The 20,640-nt window shown below is 31.8% G+C and overlaps 2 protein-coding genes and 1 long non-coding RNA gene across 3 annotated transcripts; 2 read left to right on the forward strand and 1 right to left on the reverse strand.

Moving 5' to 3' along the window:
* Positions 1-629: 629 nt before the first annotated feature.
* LOC120205165 (protein DENND6A-like) lies at positions 630-6,124 on the reverse strand. Its single transcript, XM_039205079.1, has 4 exons — positions 5,772-6,124; positions 3,772-5,538; positions 3,410-3,602; positions 630-1,132 (listed from the first exon to the last, which is right to left on the reverse strand). The coding sequence occupies exons 2-4, from the start codon at positions 5,379-5,381 to the stop codon at positions 980-982; spliced, it is 1,956 nt and encodes a 651-aa protein (XP_039061010.1). The 5' UTR covers positions 5,382-5,538; positions 5,772-6,124; the 3' UTR covers positions 630-979.
* Positions 6,125-9,378: 3,254 nt separating this feature from the next.
* Positions 9,379-10,605, forward strand: LOC120205169. Its single transcript, XR_005524007.1, has 3 exons — positions 9,379-9,841; positions 9,933-10,128; positions 10,224-10,605. It is a non-coding gene; the product is annotated as an uncharacterized LOC120205169 (long non-coding RNA).
* Positions 10,606-17,790: 7,185 nt separating this feature from the next.
* LOC120205153 (transcription factor TCP12-like) lies at positions 17,791-19,559 on the forward strand. Its single transcript, XM_039205068.1, has 3 exons — positions 17,791-17,889; positions 18,037-19,177; positions 19,284-19,559. The coding sequence occupies exons 2-3, from the start codon at positions 18,182-18,184 to the stop codon at positions 19,341-19,343; spliced, it is 1,056 nt and encodes a 351-aa protein (XP_039060999.1). The 5' UTR covers positions 17,791-17,889; positions 18,037-18,181; the 3' UTR covers positions 19,344-19,559.
* Positions 19,560-20,640: the final 1,081 nt, after the last annotated feature.

The raw sequence follows: 20,640 nt of genomic DNA on the forward strand, positions 1-20,640 counted from the left end.
AACCTTAAATATTATTTTAAATTAAACATGGTTCAAGCATTTGATTAAAATTTATAAAAATAAAAAATAATTGATTAAACCCATAATAAATAAAAATTGATTCAATTCATTATTTATCAAGATATGATTTGTTGGATCAGTTTGAGAGTTGATCAAATTAAATTAAATTGAATTCAAATTCAAATTCAAATTCAAATTCAAACAAAAATATATTAAACTGAGATCTAGTTAAGTAATTTGTAAATCAATGTAATAAAAAAATAAAGGATAATTCAAGTTGGAATTTTTTCCTTTTAAATGTCACACTGATTTAAAGATAAGACTGAATTCTAGAAAAAGCAGAAAAAAATCATCATTATTAGTATTATTATTGTTAAACAGATCAACATCATTCGGCATGTAATATCTCTGGTCAAAGCACTCATAAGACTAACAAAGGTTAAACTAAACCGGATTAAATAACTTTTGATCCTTAAGCTTGGTATTTTTTTATAATTTGATCCTAAATATATTTTGTATTCACATTGAACTTCGAACATGATTTTTTAATTATTTTGATGATATAACACTGAGATTGTACAAAATTGTTTTATCTCAAACTAAAATGTGGAGTGGATTCTTTTGCATGTTTTGCAAATAAATCAATCTCAGATATGCTCAAAAGGCAGGGTGCATTCAAGACAAGTTTCTCATTCTCAAACATCTTGAAAATGGAAAACTGAATAACAAAAATTCTAAGAAATTGCATGACACATGATTGTACTGAAAACAGAGTTGCAAGTGTATTTAGTCTCACCTATATGAGCAATTAGGCCAAAAGTCGTGGGAATCTCCGTCCAAATAAGGAGAGAAATCGAAAGAGACTCACGGGTCGTGCCGTTTTATAGAAGCATAGTGAAGACCCTTGATGCCGGAGCCAACCTGATACAACCCCAACTTGAACCAAAGGACGACCAGGAAGTTTTCTCAGTTTTGGGCTTCAACTTCCCTCTAGAAGAGCTCTTCTCTGGGGGTTTAAAAGCAAAAGCTGCTGCATGTCGTTTGGAAGTACGTTGAACACTGCCTGTAGATCACCTTTCAGTTTCTCGCACATTGCTGCTGAGTCTGATTCCGCCCTTCCAGATTGCGACAGCTGAAGATCACATTCAACAAATGGTTTTAAAATCGTTAACTGTGCCCCAGTAGTCATGTATAAATTTAACCATGAAAGCATTAAATACGTAATTTGAGCAAAACAATATTTATAAAGGACATACATGATGGATGCAAATATGAATCCTGTATCGGTAATCAGGCTTTTTTGGGGCAAAAATGAGATCACCTCATGGAAGACACAGGCTTTAGTTACAACATGACCAAGAGAGAACTCTTCCAGCAGCATATCTTACTATGCGTTTTAAACTAAAACAAGGTACACTATGATTCCACTAGAATTCTCTTGTTTTTGTTGTTATTGTAACATATACAAATAAGGGGAAAATAAAGTAACAAAGAATACTTTTATGACATGAGTCAGTAACAATGAATTTCACTTTCACATTGGCGAATCATCGCTCTCACTTAGGCAATTTTTTGTGTGTCCATGCAACGTGCATGGGTGGTGGAATACTCATTAGTTGAGATTGAAGATATGATTGTAAACTAGAAAGCATCTGGTATTACAAGATAGAAGACAATATATAAATGATCAACGAATATCTTGGCAAATAAGCAGTCATGACAACTTACCCAAAATACATGATAAATTCTTAGAATTCCTTCTATAGGCACTGTTAAAAAAAGAATTTTGATGCCAAGATTTAGAACAGCTTTCTTAATACAAGAATTGGATGCTAGAAAGAATTCGTTTACAGACACTACAATCAAGCCAGATAAATATTGAGCATATTATATAGTAGCCAAAGGGACGAATGATGCCATCTAAGAGCTGAATGAGGAAGAAATGCGGGGTGACAAAACACAAGTTTGTTTGAATGATAATAGTGCCGATGCATGGTCTATTGGCACATTTAGGGAAGAGGGGAGGGGGGATCATTCAAGACAGGAGTTGCTACATTAAGCTGATCACTGACGAACAAATGACAAGAAAGAAAGTCAGATTGCAAAATTGATGGTTGGTAAACTAGAGCTGCCGGCAGAAGACACAGGACGACATAAATGGTGAAATGAATCATTCAAAACCCAAAGAGAGCAGGAAAAAATCATCAAAACAAAGTTGAGCATAAGCTTCTTCAACCAAAACATCAAACCTAGTGAAAATTTACACCTTTTTATTTGTTATTTTGTTAATTGCAATATGCTTTTGCCGACTTTATGCTTCCAAAAGCAAAAGGCACGTTATTTTAATTCCACAAATAATCATTTTATATGAATTAGGGTTTTCTTTGAACTATTTGGCATTTGCTCATTTTGGCCAAATATTATTTGTTGTATCCAACATGCTTTTGCTTTATATCAAATGAAAAGATGAAACAGCAGCAAAGTTAGACTGCTAAAGTTAAAACATAAAAAATAAAAAATAAAAATGACAATCACATTTGTGTTGTCAGGCCCAGTTAGGTTTAAAGGCAATACGTGCATAGACAATTGCAAGCCTAGTTTACACAGAACGGTTAACTGAACTCCTGCTCCACCTTTAATAAATGTTGAACTATGCAGTCCAGCACCACGCAATTACTCGCTCCAAATTCTTCATCGAGTCATTCATATATTCTCCACTTTCTTTTTTTTCTATTTTCGTCTCTGGCCTTTAATTATTTCTAGTACTAACTCTAAAAATATTACTTTCTGTCGTGTCCTTAAATTTCCTTGTATCTGTAAAATTTCACCTTTTTAATTGTATAAAATGTTGAGATAAAAAGATAAAAATAAAAGGAACCCAACCCTCCAACAAACCCAAATGAAAGTAAACGAAGTAAAAGTGATCAGCGATTCTATTATTTCTTTGAATTTTACTGATTTGTTACTTTAGCTATCAACATGTTAAAGACATAAAATGAAGCATTAATATTTGGATTCAAAGGCTGTTTGGAATCTAGCTATGAAAATTCTTATTCAGTAAGATTCCTCGTATTCTGATTTTCAATGGAGAGAAAAAGATGGGGAAGGAAAACTAAGATTAACATAGAGAGAACTACATTAAAAGAAGAAGTTCATGAAGATTCGAGAGCTGGAGTCTTGGATACTTGAAATAAGAAAAAGGGAGGAATGAGAAAAAAAGACGGCAAATGTTAAGGAAAGAAAGAGTCGAAAGGGGAACAATGTCTATGTGCCAACATGTATCAGGAGCCTCTATTCCAGATTAACTGTGCCCTCGGACTAATTAGCATTTCTCCAAGCAGATTACTCTTAATAGCATTGAAGCAATCAATAAAACATCTAATATCATCCTGAAAAGAGGGGAAATTACCTGTATTTCTCCAAGAAGATGCCTCTCAATAGCATTAAAGCAGTCAACAATTTCCAACTCAGGCATTCTAGATATAAGGAGATGTATTTCAGTCTTCATTCTTGCCTGCCTCCACAATCTATGTTGTTCATTTTCTGCAACAGCAAGTCGTCTTTGGAACCATGGCATAAAGTTGGGTCCTTTAAGAAAACGCCTGAACGCAAAGAGAATGCATCTCTAACTCAAATGAACAATTAAAATAGACTGTAGGAACCACAGATCGCATGTAAAAGCTGGATGGCAAAATAAACATGCACTAGCAATACACATAAAAAAGAAACCAACTAATAAAGCTGAGAAGTGGAAGCAAACATTCACGTTACCTATACAGGTCCAGCCAGTTAGATCTCATACGCTTGGATAGAAACTTGCCCACCCCTCTTGCTGATAAGCTCATAAGAAAATCATCAGCATTAAATGGAGGCAGTGGAGGGGGGTCATCAAATGGTGAAGATCCTTCAGAAGGAGTAGTAGCCCTAAAATAAGGTCCAAAAGGAGCCAAAAAGTTGGTGGTGAGTTCCAAGAAGTGTCGACGTAATATCTCATTATTAACAACAGACATAGATTCCTCGACCCTTGGAGACATCCCAGCATCAATAAGCCTATTCAAGATAGAAGTGTCTGGTTTTGTAGTCGCGACATAAGTGCTCCAAATGGCCTCCTTATGTTCAGTCATGAGACAAAGTGGGCCATCTCTCCTCAGCCTCACAGCATTCAACAAACTAGAAGGAGAGAACTTCTTCAAGGAAAGCTGTTGAAGACCAAATCCTTCTGGTTTACCAGGAATTCTTCCAGTGGACCTATTTGCAATGGCAACCCTACTTGAGCTTGGTGCAGGGCTTCCAACTGACACAATGTGTGGGATATTGCGAAGAGCTTTGAGGAAAAAAAGATTTGTGACACCCAAAACCATAGGTGGATATCGGTCCCCTTCTTGAAGTCCGTTCAATTGAGCAAAATCAGGATCGTGGATGGTAAAATATGGCCTAAAGTCAACACTACAAAGTAAAGGTGCAACTAAGCTGACAAGACTTGCAACAGCCTCACAGCATTGTGGAGGAGTTGGTGCTATGATAAGAATTGGCTCACCAATAAGTAACAACTCCCACAATAACCAAAGTTGCAATAAAAGCCCTCTGAATGTTCCAAAAATATCAAAATCATGAAATAGACCTTGAGGCACTGATTGATTATTGGGAAGAAAGGGAGCCATAGATGAAGCAGATTCCTCATATGACATTCCACTTTCCAAAGGTAAGCTGTGAGCAGGTGGCAAGGTAACTTTAAGCATTGCATTCCCAATTGGAAGCTCCATTAATTTACCAGGTACGGGACTATGCCACAAGGAAACGTAACCAACAATATGTTCAATAGCTTTTCTTCCTATATCGAAGTAAAGAGGACCCATGATTTGTAACAAAGGCCTAAACACACTAGAGTAAGGTCCATGAGACAAAATTACTACAGATTTTTGTTCCCCACCTCGTTTTAGCCTCTCATCATGCCTTTGCCTATTGAATACATAACCATACAAGTATTTTGAAGTTCTACTGCCAATACTTCTTGACCTCCGAATCAAATTCTCCTCTTCTGGTGTTGAGGTTGTTTCTTTATCATCAATTTCAGTTATTTCAGATGAAGTAAAATTGCCCCGTTTAGAGTGTTTCTGCCTTTGGAATCGAAAAAAGAATATGCAATCGTGGATACTAGAGCGGTTCTGGTGCTGCGAAACGGAATCCGGAAACGAGCTAAAAGCAACCTCAAGTTCCTCTTCTTGAGTGAGACTACCAAGTGGATAACAGTCTTCTATGAGCTGACCTTGTTCGAGGTCAAATCTAACGATACAAAAGGCAAAAACCCATCGTTGCAAAGCATCCGGATCAGCTTTTAAACTAAGCTCTGACTTCACAGAAAATGAAGGGGATCGACTCATTTCCAAGTGTTTTTTCTACAGCCTCCCTCCTCCCTTATTAACCAAAAAGACCAAATCTTAATCATCTTCAGCCACCATTTCCATTATAGTTCCATGAAAGTTAACTCATTAAATGCCAAATTAATCAATTAAAAACAGCTCTCTTCTTTCAGAAGTCCTGTAAGCATAAAGAAAAAAAACAATAACTACAGTAAATGTTTATTTCGTTACTAAACAAAATTGGGGCCGGGGGGGGGAGGGGGCTAAAGCAACTAAACTGCATAAATTGGGTGCAGTTTCAATGTCACAATTGCATCCTAAACAAATAATTGAACCAAAAACAAAGTTAACAAAAAATTAACGAGCACAAAAAAAAACAAGGACCTAAAAAAATGGGCAATTGAAACTTACCAAAATGGAAAACCCAGAAACAGTTGTCGAAGAAATCATCTGGATCGGAGGAGATACGAGTTCCAAATTGGCCAACAACAGATGGGTAGTCGTTAATTTTCTGAAAATTTGAATAAAAAAAACGAGTTTTTTTTTTTTTTGAGATTTGATTTTGTTTTGCTTCGAAAACCGTACCAAAATTCCCAATTATTGAAAGTATAATTTACATTAACCTAACTTTGATAACATACTGAAATATTACAATGGCGGATTGGAACAGGTAATCTAATTCCGGTTATATTTTTCAGACGGAAATTTGATGTCTCTTTCTTCAATGCCGAATGTGTGCTGCTTCCAAACTGGGAATCGCGAAAGGTAATGGTGTATGTAATCTTGTGATAATAAAAGGATTTATTTTTAAGTTCAATTTCTCATATGTGAATAAAAAAACATTAACTTCTATTTTTCATTTATTATTATGGTAAAATAATAATTTAAAAAAGTAATCGATTTTAATGTTACAAATTAATTAACTTTTTAAATAAAATTATTATAATTTATTTATTTAAATTTAAACATATCATTTGAAGTTTTAATATATAAATTATGTATTAGTTTACATATAATCATTTATTATATTTTTTTATAAATAAATAAATTTTATTTAAATATTTTTAATAGTATATCTATCTATATTTATTATAAAATAATCGAATGAATCAATATCATAAATTATTAAAAATATTAAAATAACTCGATTTAAAAACAATTAGAGTAGTCCTAGTTTTCTTTCTAAGCTGGTTCTCTAGTTTGAATATTTTTGTGACAATTTTATCCATCATTATGATAATATAATGTTTTGTGTTGCATTCATTACAACGCATCTCCTGATAAAAGAAAGATCGGTTATCTCATATAATTAGATCTTATTTTGCGATAATTTATCGATGCATTCAAAAATGTTTATGGAATAATATGTTAAATTAATCATCTCAATATTGACGTATATAGCAATATTGCGTCTAACTTTGAGTAGAGTAAACGAGATTGTTGATAGTTGCTATGTTTCGAATAGAGATGAGAAGATTATTGTGTTGTCTTTGTTGTATTTTTTTATTTAATTAAAATATATTTTTTTGTTAAAAGATAATATGATTTAAAAAGATAATTATCATTTTATATTTATATATAAATATTTAAATAAAAAAATTCTTTAAAATTTGACAAACATTCCTCCAACTTATCTTTTACAATTTGAATTATCAACATATAATAAATTATTACTATGTTAGAGTTATATGAAACGTCTATTTTATTTTATAATATCGATTAATTCAAACCACAGAAAGGAATAATTCTTATAATATTTTTGTTGTTTATTCCTTTCAATATTTGTGGGTTTTCTTAATTGGGAGTGGAACGCTGAACCACTTTGTGTTGGGCCACGCGCTGGCTGCTGTTTCGAACAACGCAAACCATGCCCAGTTGAACATTCATAGATCTTTTCATGAACAACATATAAGACAAAAGGAGCCGTACATATAATACAACATTTTTGCCATCATTTCCACTTAATAATGTTGATGGAATGGAGGGTGTGACATTATTTTCATCCCATCTTATAATAATAAATTTAAAGGATAAAATAAAATAAATATTAATTAATTCGTGGTCTAACAAACTAAAACATAAAAAAAATTTAAATGTTATTTAAAGATTAAATTTGTATACTATAAAAATGATAAATTAAATAAAAACCATTCTTATAATAGATATTTACATATTTAATTTTAATCTATCGGATGTATAATAATTGAGAATTATGAGCGAGAGACAATAGGAGTAAGAAAGTGTTGATTCATTGTGACCATTTTTGTTGGTACGACAATACAAAATTACCAAATTTAGTTCAGTGTGAAGTTAGTGACTCCAATATATCTAAGACTCCGTTTGGTTCACGTCATATTTCATTCCCGGAAGGAATATTTTTTTCCGGGTAAATATACCCATGTTTGGATGGTCTACATTCCCAAGTGCAGGGAATGAATGAATACCAACAGTGGTATTTTTTTCATGTTTTCCCGGGAATGTCATACCCCACCTCTCTTAGGTATTTGTTTATTCCCGGTCCCGTTGTCTAAAGTACCCTTCTCCCCGCTTGGTTATGGCTGATAGAAAATTGTGATGAAGAGAATGTCGATGCAGCTGTTTCAAGCAGATGGAAGCTTAAGTCAGAAATATATGTTCATTCGGAACTAATGGATTTGTTGCATAAAGACATCGGTGGAGATGAAAGAATTGCTGCTAAGCTTCCAGTATTCATTGGAAAGAAATGGCGATGAACTAAGAAGGTATATAGCTTATTTGAGTACTTTGTGTTGTGCGGTCTCGGCCCTGAGATGCGAACATCGGATGGGATCAAAGGGTACCAGGGAACCGAGTACATGTTTTTGCCTTATCTCCTAGACCAGTATCCGCCTCTCAATCATATCATCTATCCACCTCCTCCTCAACTCTCAATTGTAAGTCCCCTCCTGATTTCCATAATCATTTTCCAATTATGAATCGATTTTCCCAATTCTTTGTCTCTGTGTTTGCTTCGTCTCCAAGTGCAAGCCAAGGTTTGTGTTGTTGCGCCCCACTTTTACCTTTTCATCTCATTCTGCAAGTCTAAACTAGGTCTTCTTTCTCACTCTCTCTTTGTAAGGAGTTCATTTTTGGATTTCTTTTCTGAGTTTTAGGGCATAATCAAACTGAGTTATAACATAGATTTCTTTTCTGGGTTTTGGTTGTTCCGTTTCAATCTTAAGCAAATCCTTAGCTTTGTTCATGGTTTAACCTTGATATTAGTTATTGAATTGTTTGTGAAGTAAAACCGTGTAGAATCATGAAGAGTTTTTGATACACATTGCAAATCAAAACACTAACCAAACAATTAGTTTAAAAAGTTAAAAAAATGTTCATAAAGTGATGCCCTTTTTCATTTTGATAGCAAAAACATTTTCTTGTGTTTCCTTTGCTGATCAGTTTTATGTTTTAAGTTCGCTTTTATGTTGGGTTTTGAGATTTTTGACACAATTTTCTAAATTTTGAATCAGGGAATTTGGTTTGGGCAGTCGAGGACTACAATTGAGCTGTTGTGTTTAATAATCTTATAGAGGCTGATATATCAAAGTTGTCTTTGGAAAGAAGATTCTTTTAGCTCTTTTAACTTCTGTTGGGATCAATCTTGGTCTTTGCTTCTTCTTTTTCACTCTAAATTCGATATTGAGGAACCAACCAGGTAATATCATAGTATATTCGCTCTAAACTCTAAACCGTAAGTCCCCCAGATTTTCATAATCATTTTCGAATTATGAATCAATTTTCCCAATTCTTTGGATCTGTGTTTGCTTCGTCTCCAAGTGCAAGCCACTTCCATAATACGATTCATGTGTTTGCCTATTGAATATGATTCATGTGTTTGCCTATTGAATAGATGCTCTAAACTCTAAATTGTAATTCCAACTTATATTGCACCCGAAGTTCTTTCTCGGAGAGAATATGATGGCAAGGTACTTTAGTCTCTATCTACTTTTGTTCAAATATTGTTGATAGTGGCTTGTTTACGAGGCTAGGTTTTTCAGTTATGATTGTATTATTATGCTAAATAGTTTTATGATGGAGTAGTTGATGCCTTAACTTACTGTTCTAAAAAATAAAGATAGATAGATGTTACTTGATAATATTTTAAGAATTGTTGAGGGTGATTATAAGCTTGGTTAAAGATCAATTGCTCATAATATTTATCAATTGATTGGATATCTACTAGTAGTGCACTTTATCATGAAGGTTTTCATTTTAACGATCATGAAAGCAATAGCTCCTAAGATATTTGGCAAAGAGAAACTGAGGTCTGGATTTCTTTTAAGTCTTTCCAAAGCATAGATATAAAGTCTTCTCATTTTCTGTTTCTGATTAATTTTAGGATTGTATTCCTTTTTCATATGGCAGATGTATGGTCATGTGGAGTGACTCTTTATGTTATGTTGGTTGGTGCTTACCCGTTTGAGGACCAGGAGGATCCAAAGAATTTTAGGAAAACTATTAGTGTGAGCTACAGACTTCTGAACATCCATTTTTTAACTATCCTCGATCATCTAATTTCTTTATGATTTCTAATGTTCTTTATTTTATTTGCAGAGAATAATGTCAGTTCAATACTCCAGCTTTGTGAATTGCAACTATAGTGATTGTAAGCCCTTATGCATTGAATAGATATGTGGATTCCATTGTCGATGAGTTGTTGAGGGAAGATGAATCTATGTCCCTGTTTTGTCACTATGCTTTTGGACAAAAGTCGATTCCTCCGACTGGCAATGCAACTTTGATCAAACAGGTAATTAACTAAGAATGATTTTGAAGGATTAGTAGTTGATATAGTTAACCTGACTTTTATCTTTGCTGATGTTTTTCAAATTATGGATTTGATAGATTGTTAATGAATGCAAAGTACTTCCATTGGCACTTAAAGTGATTGGAGCTTCCTTGCAAGACCAACCAGAAATGTAATGGATAAATGCAAGGAAAAGGTTATCACGAAGAACAAATCTGCGAGTCTCATGAAAGTAAATTGCTCGATCAAATGGCAATCGGTTTCGAGTACAGTAACAAAAATGACTTCCGTAGAAATAAAATCCTGATTAACACAGTCTAAGATGAACGTTGCCAATCACTATTTGTATTAAACTTGGGAGTTTGTACAAAAGTGGAACGGATACAATTTTATTTTTCACAGGAAAGTGTTTGTAAAACAAGTTCTTGTAATGGAATTTGTAAGAAATACAATATATATTTTCTATCATATCTTAAGAATGTGAGTGTTTTGTCGTAGATTTTAACTGAAATGTGAACGTTTTCAGGCAAATGGACCAGCTAGCATCATATCCATAAAAAAAGAACATATCCATAACTATGTAATGTTAACATTACAGAGTGGAAAACATGTAAACAAGACAAGCTGCAACAGTTAACCACTAGAAATTAATCACTAACATTTAATTCTAGAAACACCTTGTTTACATTGCATCCCTATAAATGACATGGTTACCAAGTAAGCTCTAATCTCGTGTTTTGTCATATTTTCTTTTTCCAAATAAAGGTTGTATCAACACTGTCAAAACAATTATCAATCGGTTAACATCTCCATGCACAGGAAGCGACAATAGCTCGATTCATCCAGCCGAGATAAAGAACATCATCTCTCTCTTCAAGTGTATACTTGTCACAATAGCTTTGCAGCAAAGTTTTGATGGTATTGTTGACGAATGAGCTTAATGGAGAGGGTGTAAATCCAGCCATAATAAACCTTGATCTCCATTTGCCTAGAAGTTCATGACGTTCCACTCTTTCAAGCCCTTCGCATGCTATAATGTTGACGATCTCCCGGGCCAGATAATGATGTTCAGTTTTGATTCGCTCCTTGTGTTAATATAAAATTTTAATATATTTTTATATAAATTATGTAAAATTTAATATTAATTAAAATTAAAATAATAAATTATATATTTAAATGCTCAAGTAATATATTATCGATGAATTTTCATATAAATAATTTTTATTTAAATATTTAGAATTTTACTTGTTAAAAAATATAGAACAAGGACAATTTGGTAAAATATACATTCCAATAATCTTTTATTCCTTCAACCAAACACTGTAATCTTACATTCATGCCAAACCAACCAAACAAAGTAATGTAATATTCACAGTAATCTTATTCCCTGGTAATCTTTTATTCCCACTGGTAATCTTACATTCCGTGAACCAAACACACCCTAAATGTTTTTGCTTCTAATGGAAAACGGTTCACCCACTCAAGAACAGACTCAAACGTAGACGACTCTAAACCCACGACGATTTTTTTCTACATTTAATTTATTATCGTCTCTTTAGTGGTATCATTTCGTTTAAAATATATTTTTAATTATATGTAATATATAAAAAACCTTACATCCTGTTCGCTACATCAAACGATTAATGTCAACAATAATATATACATTATATCAATTAATTGAATACATTTTCAGAGATTCAAAGTTTAAAAGAAATTATAGTCAGTGTTATTGAAAATCTTATGAAAGTGAAGATGATACAATGTTTTTGTAACTAATTATGTAGAATCAAACACTCATGATGGCAATAACTCTTCACAATTTTTTGTTACAGTATGAGAACGCAACATCAAGACTTTTTGATGCAATAAGAAAAGTTAGAGATGAAATACAATTAGATTAAGAATAAAACAACAATGTAATCATATTTTATTGAATTGTCCTAGTTATATTTGTAATTTTTTAGAATTATTAATTTATAATATTAAAGGGATCATAAATTTATATAAATGGTGTTATGGAAAATTATTATCTTATTAAATTATAAAGATTTTACTATATAAGTACTTTTTTAATTTATTAAATAAATTTAACAAAAGACAAGTTAGAGTTGAATTAAAATTAAGGTCGGTGAGACTAAAAAATATCAAATAAAATTAGTTTATAACTAACTTGTATAAAATATAAGAAAAATGTTATGGAGCATAAGTTGTTATGAAAGATGAATAGAATGTTGAAGTGTGAAGAACTAAATTGTTATAAAATAAAAATGAATATTTTTAGGTGAGAAGAAGCAGGTCATGATGGTGAGAGAAGGTAATTGGGAACAACGGAGGGCAAAACTGGTAAGACGTGGGTTAAGAAAAAAGCAGAGTTATTGAAATTTAGGTATTCCCATTTAATAGCGGATAAGAATGATTCTATTGGACGGCACAGATTTTGGTGTTATATATTGCGATTTCCTATTGTCTAGGGTTTCTCGAGGAATTCCCCATAACGCCCAGAACCACCACAACCACCTCTACCCGTCTACTCTTTTCTTCTTTATGTAGATTTTTACGACTAAAGTTGTCTTCATATTTGTTTCTTCTTTCAAGTTTATATTTAATTCGTGTTCTATTAAATTTTTAATATTATATTCGTATTTATTTATTTATTTTTAAAGGTGTTCATATTTATTTATTTAGCGTTTGTGAGTATGTTCATTTAATATTTGTAAATATGTTTGTTTAAGGTTCGTTTAATGTTAGACGACCAAAACTATCTTTTTTACCTTTTTATTTGAAAGTCAAAGAAAAATAGTAAAATTACACCTCTAGTCCTTTAATTTCTTAGGTTTCAACTTTAACTCCAAAATTCAACTTATATTCAATTTTGTCTATTCCTTCACCAACATTTAAAATATAAAAAATAAAAGGAAAAGGAGAACCAAGTAAATAAGCTTATAAACTAGTTTATTCATGAACATAAACGAACCGAACAATCATATATTCGCGTTCGTTCATTTATTAAATGAAAATACAAATTTTGTTTATACTGTTTGTTTAGCTTAATAAACGAACAATTTGTCAAACGCTCTGTTCATTTACGCCCCTATAAGTTTTATCATCATATACCCTACAAATGCAATTGTTTGAACCCAATTCGTTTAGAGAAAACTGTAATACCCCAAATTTTGACAAATGACCAAACTGTAAATTTTGAAAGTTTGATGACTAAAGCATAAACTTGGAAGAGTTTAGGAACCAAAGTGGTAATTTTTCCAAAAAGAATTTTTATTTCATAAATGAATAGTTTATCTTTAAAGATCGAGTTTTTATGAAATTCATATTGTGATCTAGGATGAGTAGAAAAAGTTATAAAGTGACAAAGTTCGGTAAAAAAATCGGATAATCGGATTGAATCAAAATTTTACGAAAATTTGAAGAATTCTATAATGGTTGGAAATATTATTTCCATATTTTAGAACAGAGAAATTTAGCACATACTAGTGTAATTTTTCATGTTTGGACTGAATAGTGGAATTTTAATGATTAAAATGTAATTTTTGAAAATTAAATGGTCAAAATAGAGAGTCAAAGCCAAGTTAATTCATATTTGACTAAGGAATATTTTAATGGAGGATAATGTAATGATATTTGGTAATTATCAAATTTCATCAATGGTCTTTTTGTAATTTATCATTAAATGAATTATAAATCCAATTATATTATTATTAAGACAAGTGTAAAGGTGAATAAATACTAAAATAAACAAGAATTTAGTATATTTTTTAGTCATTTTTCTTTCTTTGGCTTAAACATACCTAGCTATCAAGACCACGGTAAATCTAGTGATCCAACTAGCTCGAGAGGGAAGGAAAACGTATGAGAGCGAGAAGGTTGTCGTGGACAAGGTTCGATAGCGAGACAAATGTGAGTGCATTTAATTTGTATTTATGTTATCAAACAAACATTGGCTTGTGATGAGCCAGTGTCAGAATTACTGCAATAAAAAATGATTTCTAATGTTATATGAATTGTTGATTTTAGCCTATATGTTCATTTATTAAGTTTATAGAATTAAAGGAATGAATTAAGGATGCAAATTAGGGAAAATTGTCTAGAAATTATGAATTGAATAGTAAGTTTAGAAATTCACAATAAATTATATAGAAATGATTAGAAAATAATTTTTATACCATTGAAATTGTATATCAGTCTAGTTTTTTTCTAAAACAAACGACTTTTGATTTTGAGGTGTATATGAAAGGATGTGAATTTTTAATCGAGGATAGATCAGAAATTAGGACTGAATATTCTGCTCAAAACAGTTTTTGTGAGTCAGTTTTGAAAATTTGCTATAAATTGTACAAGTTAAACTAGAAAAAGTGACTTATATGGTTAGATTTGTATTCGACTATAGTTTTCATTGGTATTAACGGAATAAATTTTAAGTACGTATATTAATACATAATAATACTTCTTTGAAGGTAGTTCAAACTGCCAGAGCATGGAATTTTGATAAAATTGGATCGTTGAAGCATTTGAGAACAAATGATTAATTTTAAAGCTTAGAGAGGCTTATATTTTGACTTATGAGCAAAGTTTCAAAGTGAATATAATTTATTATTTAATTAATTTGATTGAGGACGACTTGTGATAAGTCAACCTCGTAATTATTTTCAAGTGTATTTTCTGTTTTAATTATGGGATATTTCCATAGTGTTTACATAAATATTTTTATAGGTGATATAGAGTATGAACTACCCAAGTACAAATTTTATGAGAAAGAATTCTAAATATTTATGATTTTCAAACGTTGATGAATAAATGATTATAATATGAAATTAAAAGTCCATTGTATGTTACATTGAGAGTTGTAGGTATAATTGGCGTGCCATTAAGTGATTACTTGTCAGTTTCCAGTTATATGCGCCGTTGGTACTCATGTTATAATTGCACTAAAGTGCATCATATGTTTAAGTTTAAGTTACGATTGGCACTAAAGTGTCCAGTGTGCATTCTATTCACATACTTTGCATTCTCATAAATATACAATGGGTTATAAAAATGAAAATAAAGAAAGTTCTGAAAGTGGCTGAAAGGAAAAAGAATATGAATACAAAAAATGAAAGTTCTGAAATGTGTCTGAATGGAAAGTATATGCAAAGTATACTATTGATGATGTTGATTATTGTTATTTTGATAAAATTATGAGACCATGATTTTCAGGTTTCTGATGAAGAAAAATATGGCTTGGAAAGTTCGGTTTGAAGTTTTAAAGATTTTATTTACATTTATTTTTATGTCTTAAATTATTTATGACATTCTACTGATATAGTTCACTATGATTTATTTACTTGCCTTACTTAGTTTTACTTAGCGCGTGAAAATTTTTATACGTAGGGTCGAATAAAGTAGAGGGCGTGAAGTGAGGAGATTACCAACATCTTATGGAAATCAAACCTACTGATAGAATCGGTAAGACATCCTAACTTTGGCTTATTAGAGGCATTTACATTATATTTATTGGGTTGCTTTATCAAATTTATTCTAAAAAGGGTATGTAATAGTAATTTAGGAATGCTTTAAATTTTAGTTAATTTTAGATATAATCGTATTTAAGAATAAATATTATGGAGGGTTTTAAATCAAGCAATATTAGACAATTTAATATATATACGAAATAACATGGAGCTGTCCAATTGCTCCATAAAATCAACTTTGCTTGGAATGATAAAGTATGATATTATGATTATGCATGTTAAAGGAAACAACTTTTAAATTTGAAAAAAAGGGATTGTTATAAATGAAACAAAATTTTAAGCATTTATGTTCAAAAAAATATTTATTAAATTGATGTGACATCTTTAACTCGTAATACGAGACGCATATGAGTTATGAGTATTACAAAAACAATATTTTTTTTTACCACTAAAATCACTCAATAAATTTCTAATCAAAATTAAAATTTTAAATAGAAATAAATTCTTTTCAATTTTATATTTACAATATTTAAATTAAAGTTTATTTGTAAGAGTCTTATTATGTATCACATCCAAATAGTAACAAATTCATATATATATATATATCATATACTTGTACCACTAAATGTGTTCATTATTAACTTTCTAAAAGTTAAAATTTTTAACTTTGGCCATGATGATTTTAAATATTTTAGACAGTTAAATTTTATAAAATATGTATTTTAAAACTAATTGATTTAAAGTTTTTAAAATATAATTTTTCATATTTTTATCAATAATAAATTTTAAATAATAATGAATCAAAGTTAAAATTTTTCAATAAAAAATCAATAATAGACAAATTTAATTAAACATAGAGGTATTTAAAACTAAAGATACAATCACAATCACAATTACAATTATAATTACAATTACAATTACAATACAACATCTAATCGGTAATAATAAAAAATTAATCATTGTAATATAATCATATTAATAATTAATAAAAATAAATTTGAACTCAAATTTTTATATAATATTCACATATAATAAGGTTCAAATAATGAATTACAAACATATAATTTTTTAGCTTATTTAGTAGTATTAGATATTTATTGAATTTAATTTAAGTAAACATATAATGAGATTGAAACTATTATATTAAAAGTTTGATGTTAAAGAAAGTAAGTATTTATATGAGTGGTATGAAATAAAAATGGTTAAAATGTAATTAGAAAACCAAAAGGCTAAAGGGATAAGCACGCGTGGAAGAGGGGAGGGCAACAAAAACAATAACATTGGTGGGTAAAGATAGAAAGTGATGAGAGGGAATTGGTCCTTTCTCTTTTTGTGGAAAGCGACGTTTCGCTCAGAGAGAGATGCACTCCGGGTGTGTCTCTCTCTCTCTCCTCTTTCTTAGTCAAACTCAGCATTGGCCTTTCATGGCAATATCCACTTCCTTTTCATTTTCAGCCTTATAAGATAATGTTCATCCCTTTGCCAATAATATGTTCATCCCTTTGCCAATAATATGTTCATCCCTATGCCAATAATATGTTCATCCCTATGCCAATAATAATAATAATAAGAAGAAGAAAAAGATGGCACTTCTAGGTCAATTTCTTTCATGACTGCTTACATTATATGTCAAATATGAGTTTGATTTTTTTACTCTAACCCCCTCATTTTTAATCCTTCATCTTTTTAATTTTTTTAACTTTAATCTTTCTTAAATACTAACATATAAAATTATTTTTTAAGTGTTTCATTTAAGATTTCGTTGTTGATAAATGCTATCATCAAAAAATATATTTTTTTTGACAAATTCTAAATCTAATCATAATCTTACTTAAAGGAGAGTAAAAAAAGGAAACTCTAAGAAAAGGAAGGGGAGTGATCCTTATAGATCTAGAACTCGTTATTTATGAGAATAAAGATGAACAACTTGCCCAACCGATCAAATATGTTTGTTCATAAAAAATAATTTTGAATGGGCAAAATATATATTCTTCACATGACATAGTAAGCTATAAAGTAAAAAATAAAAATGATGATGAAATTTCAATAGTAAAAAAGTTTAGTGGAATGAAATTTGATTAAACTGGAATATAAAGATGAAATGTAAAGGTTATGTTTAGTATAAGGATTAATATCATAATTGAGGCGGTCTTTTGTCCCCAATAAATTTGGCCCTTTGGGTTCTCTAGCTCCTCACTAGTCATCCTTTTCCTCACAGAAACAGCCCCCATAGTCATAGAGTACATCGGCTTTGCTGTCTTTCTCAAGCTGAACTCAAAGCTGTCCTTGCTTGCAAAGGGTAAATAGACTATCACCTCTCTCTCTCTCTCTCTCTCTAAGAATCTTTGGCTAACTTTACCTAAAAATGACATCAAACATACACACTCGCTTTGGGTTTTGGGTTAATCTACCAAACATACTTGTAATGTTTTTGTTTTGAGTGCAGATATGGAAACTGATATGGAACATGGAACCTGTTGGAGCTGTTTCTCTCGTGTCGTTCTCAAGTTTTCCTAGTCCCACCATCTACCTAGGTTTACCGTTTACCTGAGGCTAGGGTTGTTCAAATTTACAGGCCACTCTCCCAAAATATGTTTCCTTCAAACATCAATGGTAACAATGACCCAACCGTTTATATCGACCACTCGATTCTCCACAGGCATTTTTGTACTGATAATACCACCACCACCCCTTGTATCAAACCAGATGATCTCCCTCTTCCCTTTTTTCATTTCCCTTCTCCTTATTATAATCAATGCGAGCTAGAGCTGGAAGATCATGGTGTCTTTGGAAGCCAACACGAGCAGTCTCTTCATCAGAAAGCTATGGTGATTGATAATTCGGTCTCGGAGAGTATTTTCAATATGCCTGGCTGTGGTGATATTATGACCGATCATCGTCTGCAGCAGATGCCACGAAAGGGATCCAAGAGAGATCGGCACAGTAAGATTAATACGGCGAATGGTCCGAGAGATCGGAGAATGAGATTGTCTCTCAATGTTGCTAGAGACTTCTTTGGTCTGCAAGACATGTTGGGGTACGATAAGGCCAGCAGGACTGTTGAATGGCTGCTCATACAGGCGAGGCCTGAAATCAAGAAGCTGATGAATAGCAACAGCTTCAGCTTTGCGGGTTCAAAGAGTTCGTCTTCCACTTCCGAGGCCGAAGTGGTATCCGGAATCGACAACAACGGTGACATTGATGGAAGCATCTCCGAGGGGAAGCCTTCCAAAAAGGAGAAAAAGGAAAGACGGCAACGTAAAACCAGTTTCCGCCCTCTCGCAAGGGATTTGAGAGACAAGGCAAGAGAAAGGGCAAGGGCAAGGACAAAAGCAAAGAGCATGTTGTCCCCAAGGTCATGTAATGAAACAAGAGACAATGATCTGAACAAGTTCGGTACTTGGATTTCCTTAGAGACTGGAAAAGAATCTGGGGTTAAACTTCACAACAAGAACAATCCTTTCTCGCAGCCCTACAACTCAAAGCTTCATGGGGATCATATGATTGATGAATCCTTGTCGATTATGAATAAATGGAGCCCGAGTTTTATTTTCAATTGCCTGCAGAACACTGGAATTAACCAAGAGGTAAGTCCACTTATGGCAAAATCTTGCCATTAATCAATATCGTATAACATGTTTCCAAGATGAAGTAACTGAATCAAATCCTGATGAAACCATATATTGTTTGCAGCAGCCGCATCAGGTCACAGGCTCAGTCCTTTGGCAAACCATGGGGGGCCTGCGACAATAAGAATCCATGAACAAACGTTGGTTTTTCTATCTTATTTTCTTCGCTTGTTCTTTGTTGTGTCATGTGGAAAAATATTAGAGACATGCTATGTATTTGCTCGCGTTCTGTACCATAGACATGCTTTCCTCTTCTCCCTTTTTTGTCTCTTTGGAATTTTCTTGTGGACTTTAGCGTCAATGATTGTTGTTTATGCAATTATCACAAGATGTTTAAGATTCTTCTTTTCATTTTAAGTAATTAATCAAATAGTATATATAGTAGATAATTATTACCTTAATTAAACCTAAAAAATCAACTTAATCTCGGCATGTTCTTGATATTATACGGAGTTAAAAGTGATATTTGCATATGCCTCACTAAATAAGACTCTTGACGAAATTTGAATCTTGATGTTTGTCAAATGTGCATATTAGATATGATTTTATGCTCTCTTTCCCTTTCCAATTTATGTGAAACTTGCCCTTCTCTTGATAGTGTTATATATGCATATATATCTGCCTCACTTGTATTTTGCTCTCTCTAATAGGGGCGATGAAGTGAGTTCATAAGTTCATTCAAATGAAAGAAACTGAGAGCATAACTTTTAGGAAATGATTGAAGTAGAGATGCATGTATCATCCACTTTCCCCTTTCTATTAATGTTTTTCTCTCCACTTTGCAGGCATTTTTTTTCAAATCTATGAGGATAGATTTCAAAATATCAATCATATATTTTGATCCTAGTTAGATAAGGTGCACCAGCAAGCATATAGAAAACGTAGGGATTGCAGTGAACACACATGTATATATAATAGAATAAAATATACACTTAGTGGATGAATTAAAGATAATGGGAGCCACTCAAATGTTTCGTAAAATTAAGAAAGCAATTGGATGACATCAACTTACTGCTATGAAGAAGATAGAAACTGGTGTGCAGCTATCAAACCAACACCTGCATCCATTTATTTCTCAAAAAATCATGCAACACAAGCACTTTAAGTATACTAATTTATTAACTAATGTATGGCTATCAGTTCATATTTTCTTTTGGGAAATGGAGGTTATTCAATTGGATTTTTTGACTGAAATTAGTCTCTAAAACATTCTTTAATTTTGTTCACTTAGATATTTGGTTGTAATTGTTCTAATTATTACTTTTTCTATAAATATAAGAAAGTGAAATGATTATTATTTTGTAATTTCAATGGAAAACAAAATTAATTTTAATATTAATAATAATTTTATCAAGGTGAGTAATTTGTTCTTTGATTAGGCTTGATGAATATTTTATTATTGCATTGTTCCTCCTCAAATG

The sequence above is a fragment of the Hibiscus syriacus genome, unplaced genomic scaffold, assembly GCF_006381635.1.
Source record: "Hibiscus syriacus cultivar Baekdansim isolate YM2019G1 unplaced genomic scaffold, ASM638163v2 tig00012307_pilon, whole genome shotgun sequence".
Classification (NCBI taxonomy): Eukaryota; Viridiplantae; Streptophyta; class Magnoliopsida; order Malvales; family Malvaceae; genus Hibiscus; species Hibiscus syriacus.

Excerpts from the sequence above, each read along its gene's own strand:
- LOC120205165 (XM_039205079.1), bottom strand. The coding sequence starts at position 5,381 with ATGAGTCGATCCCCTTCATTTTCTGTGAAGTCAGAGCTTAGTTTAAAA. Across the intron at positions 3,603-3,771 it reads AACTGGCTGGACCTGTATAG|GCGTTTTCTTAAAGGACCCA; the intron begins GTAACGTGAATG and ends CTTTGCGTTCAG. Across the intron at positions 1,133-3,409 it reads ATCTTCTTGGAGAAATACAG|CTGTCGCAATCTGGAAGGGC; the intron begins GTAATTTCCCCT and ends TGTGATCTTCAG.
- LOC120205153 (XM_039205068.1), top strand. The coding sequence starts at position 18,182 with ATGTTTCCTTCAAACATCAATGGTAACAATGACCCAACCGTTTATATC. Across the intron at positions 19,178-19,283 it reads ACACTGGAATTAACCAAGAG|CAGCCGCATCAGGTCACAGG; the intron begins GTAAGTCCACTT and ends TATTGTTTGCAG.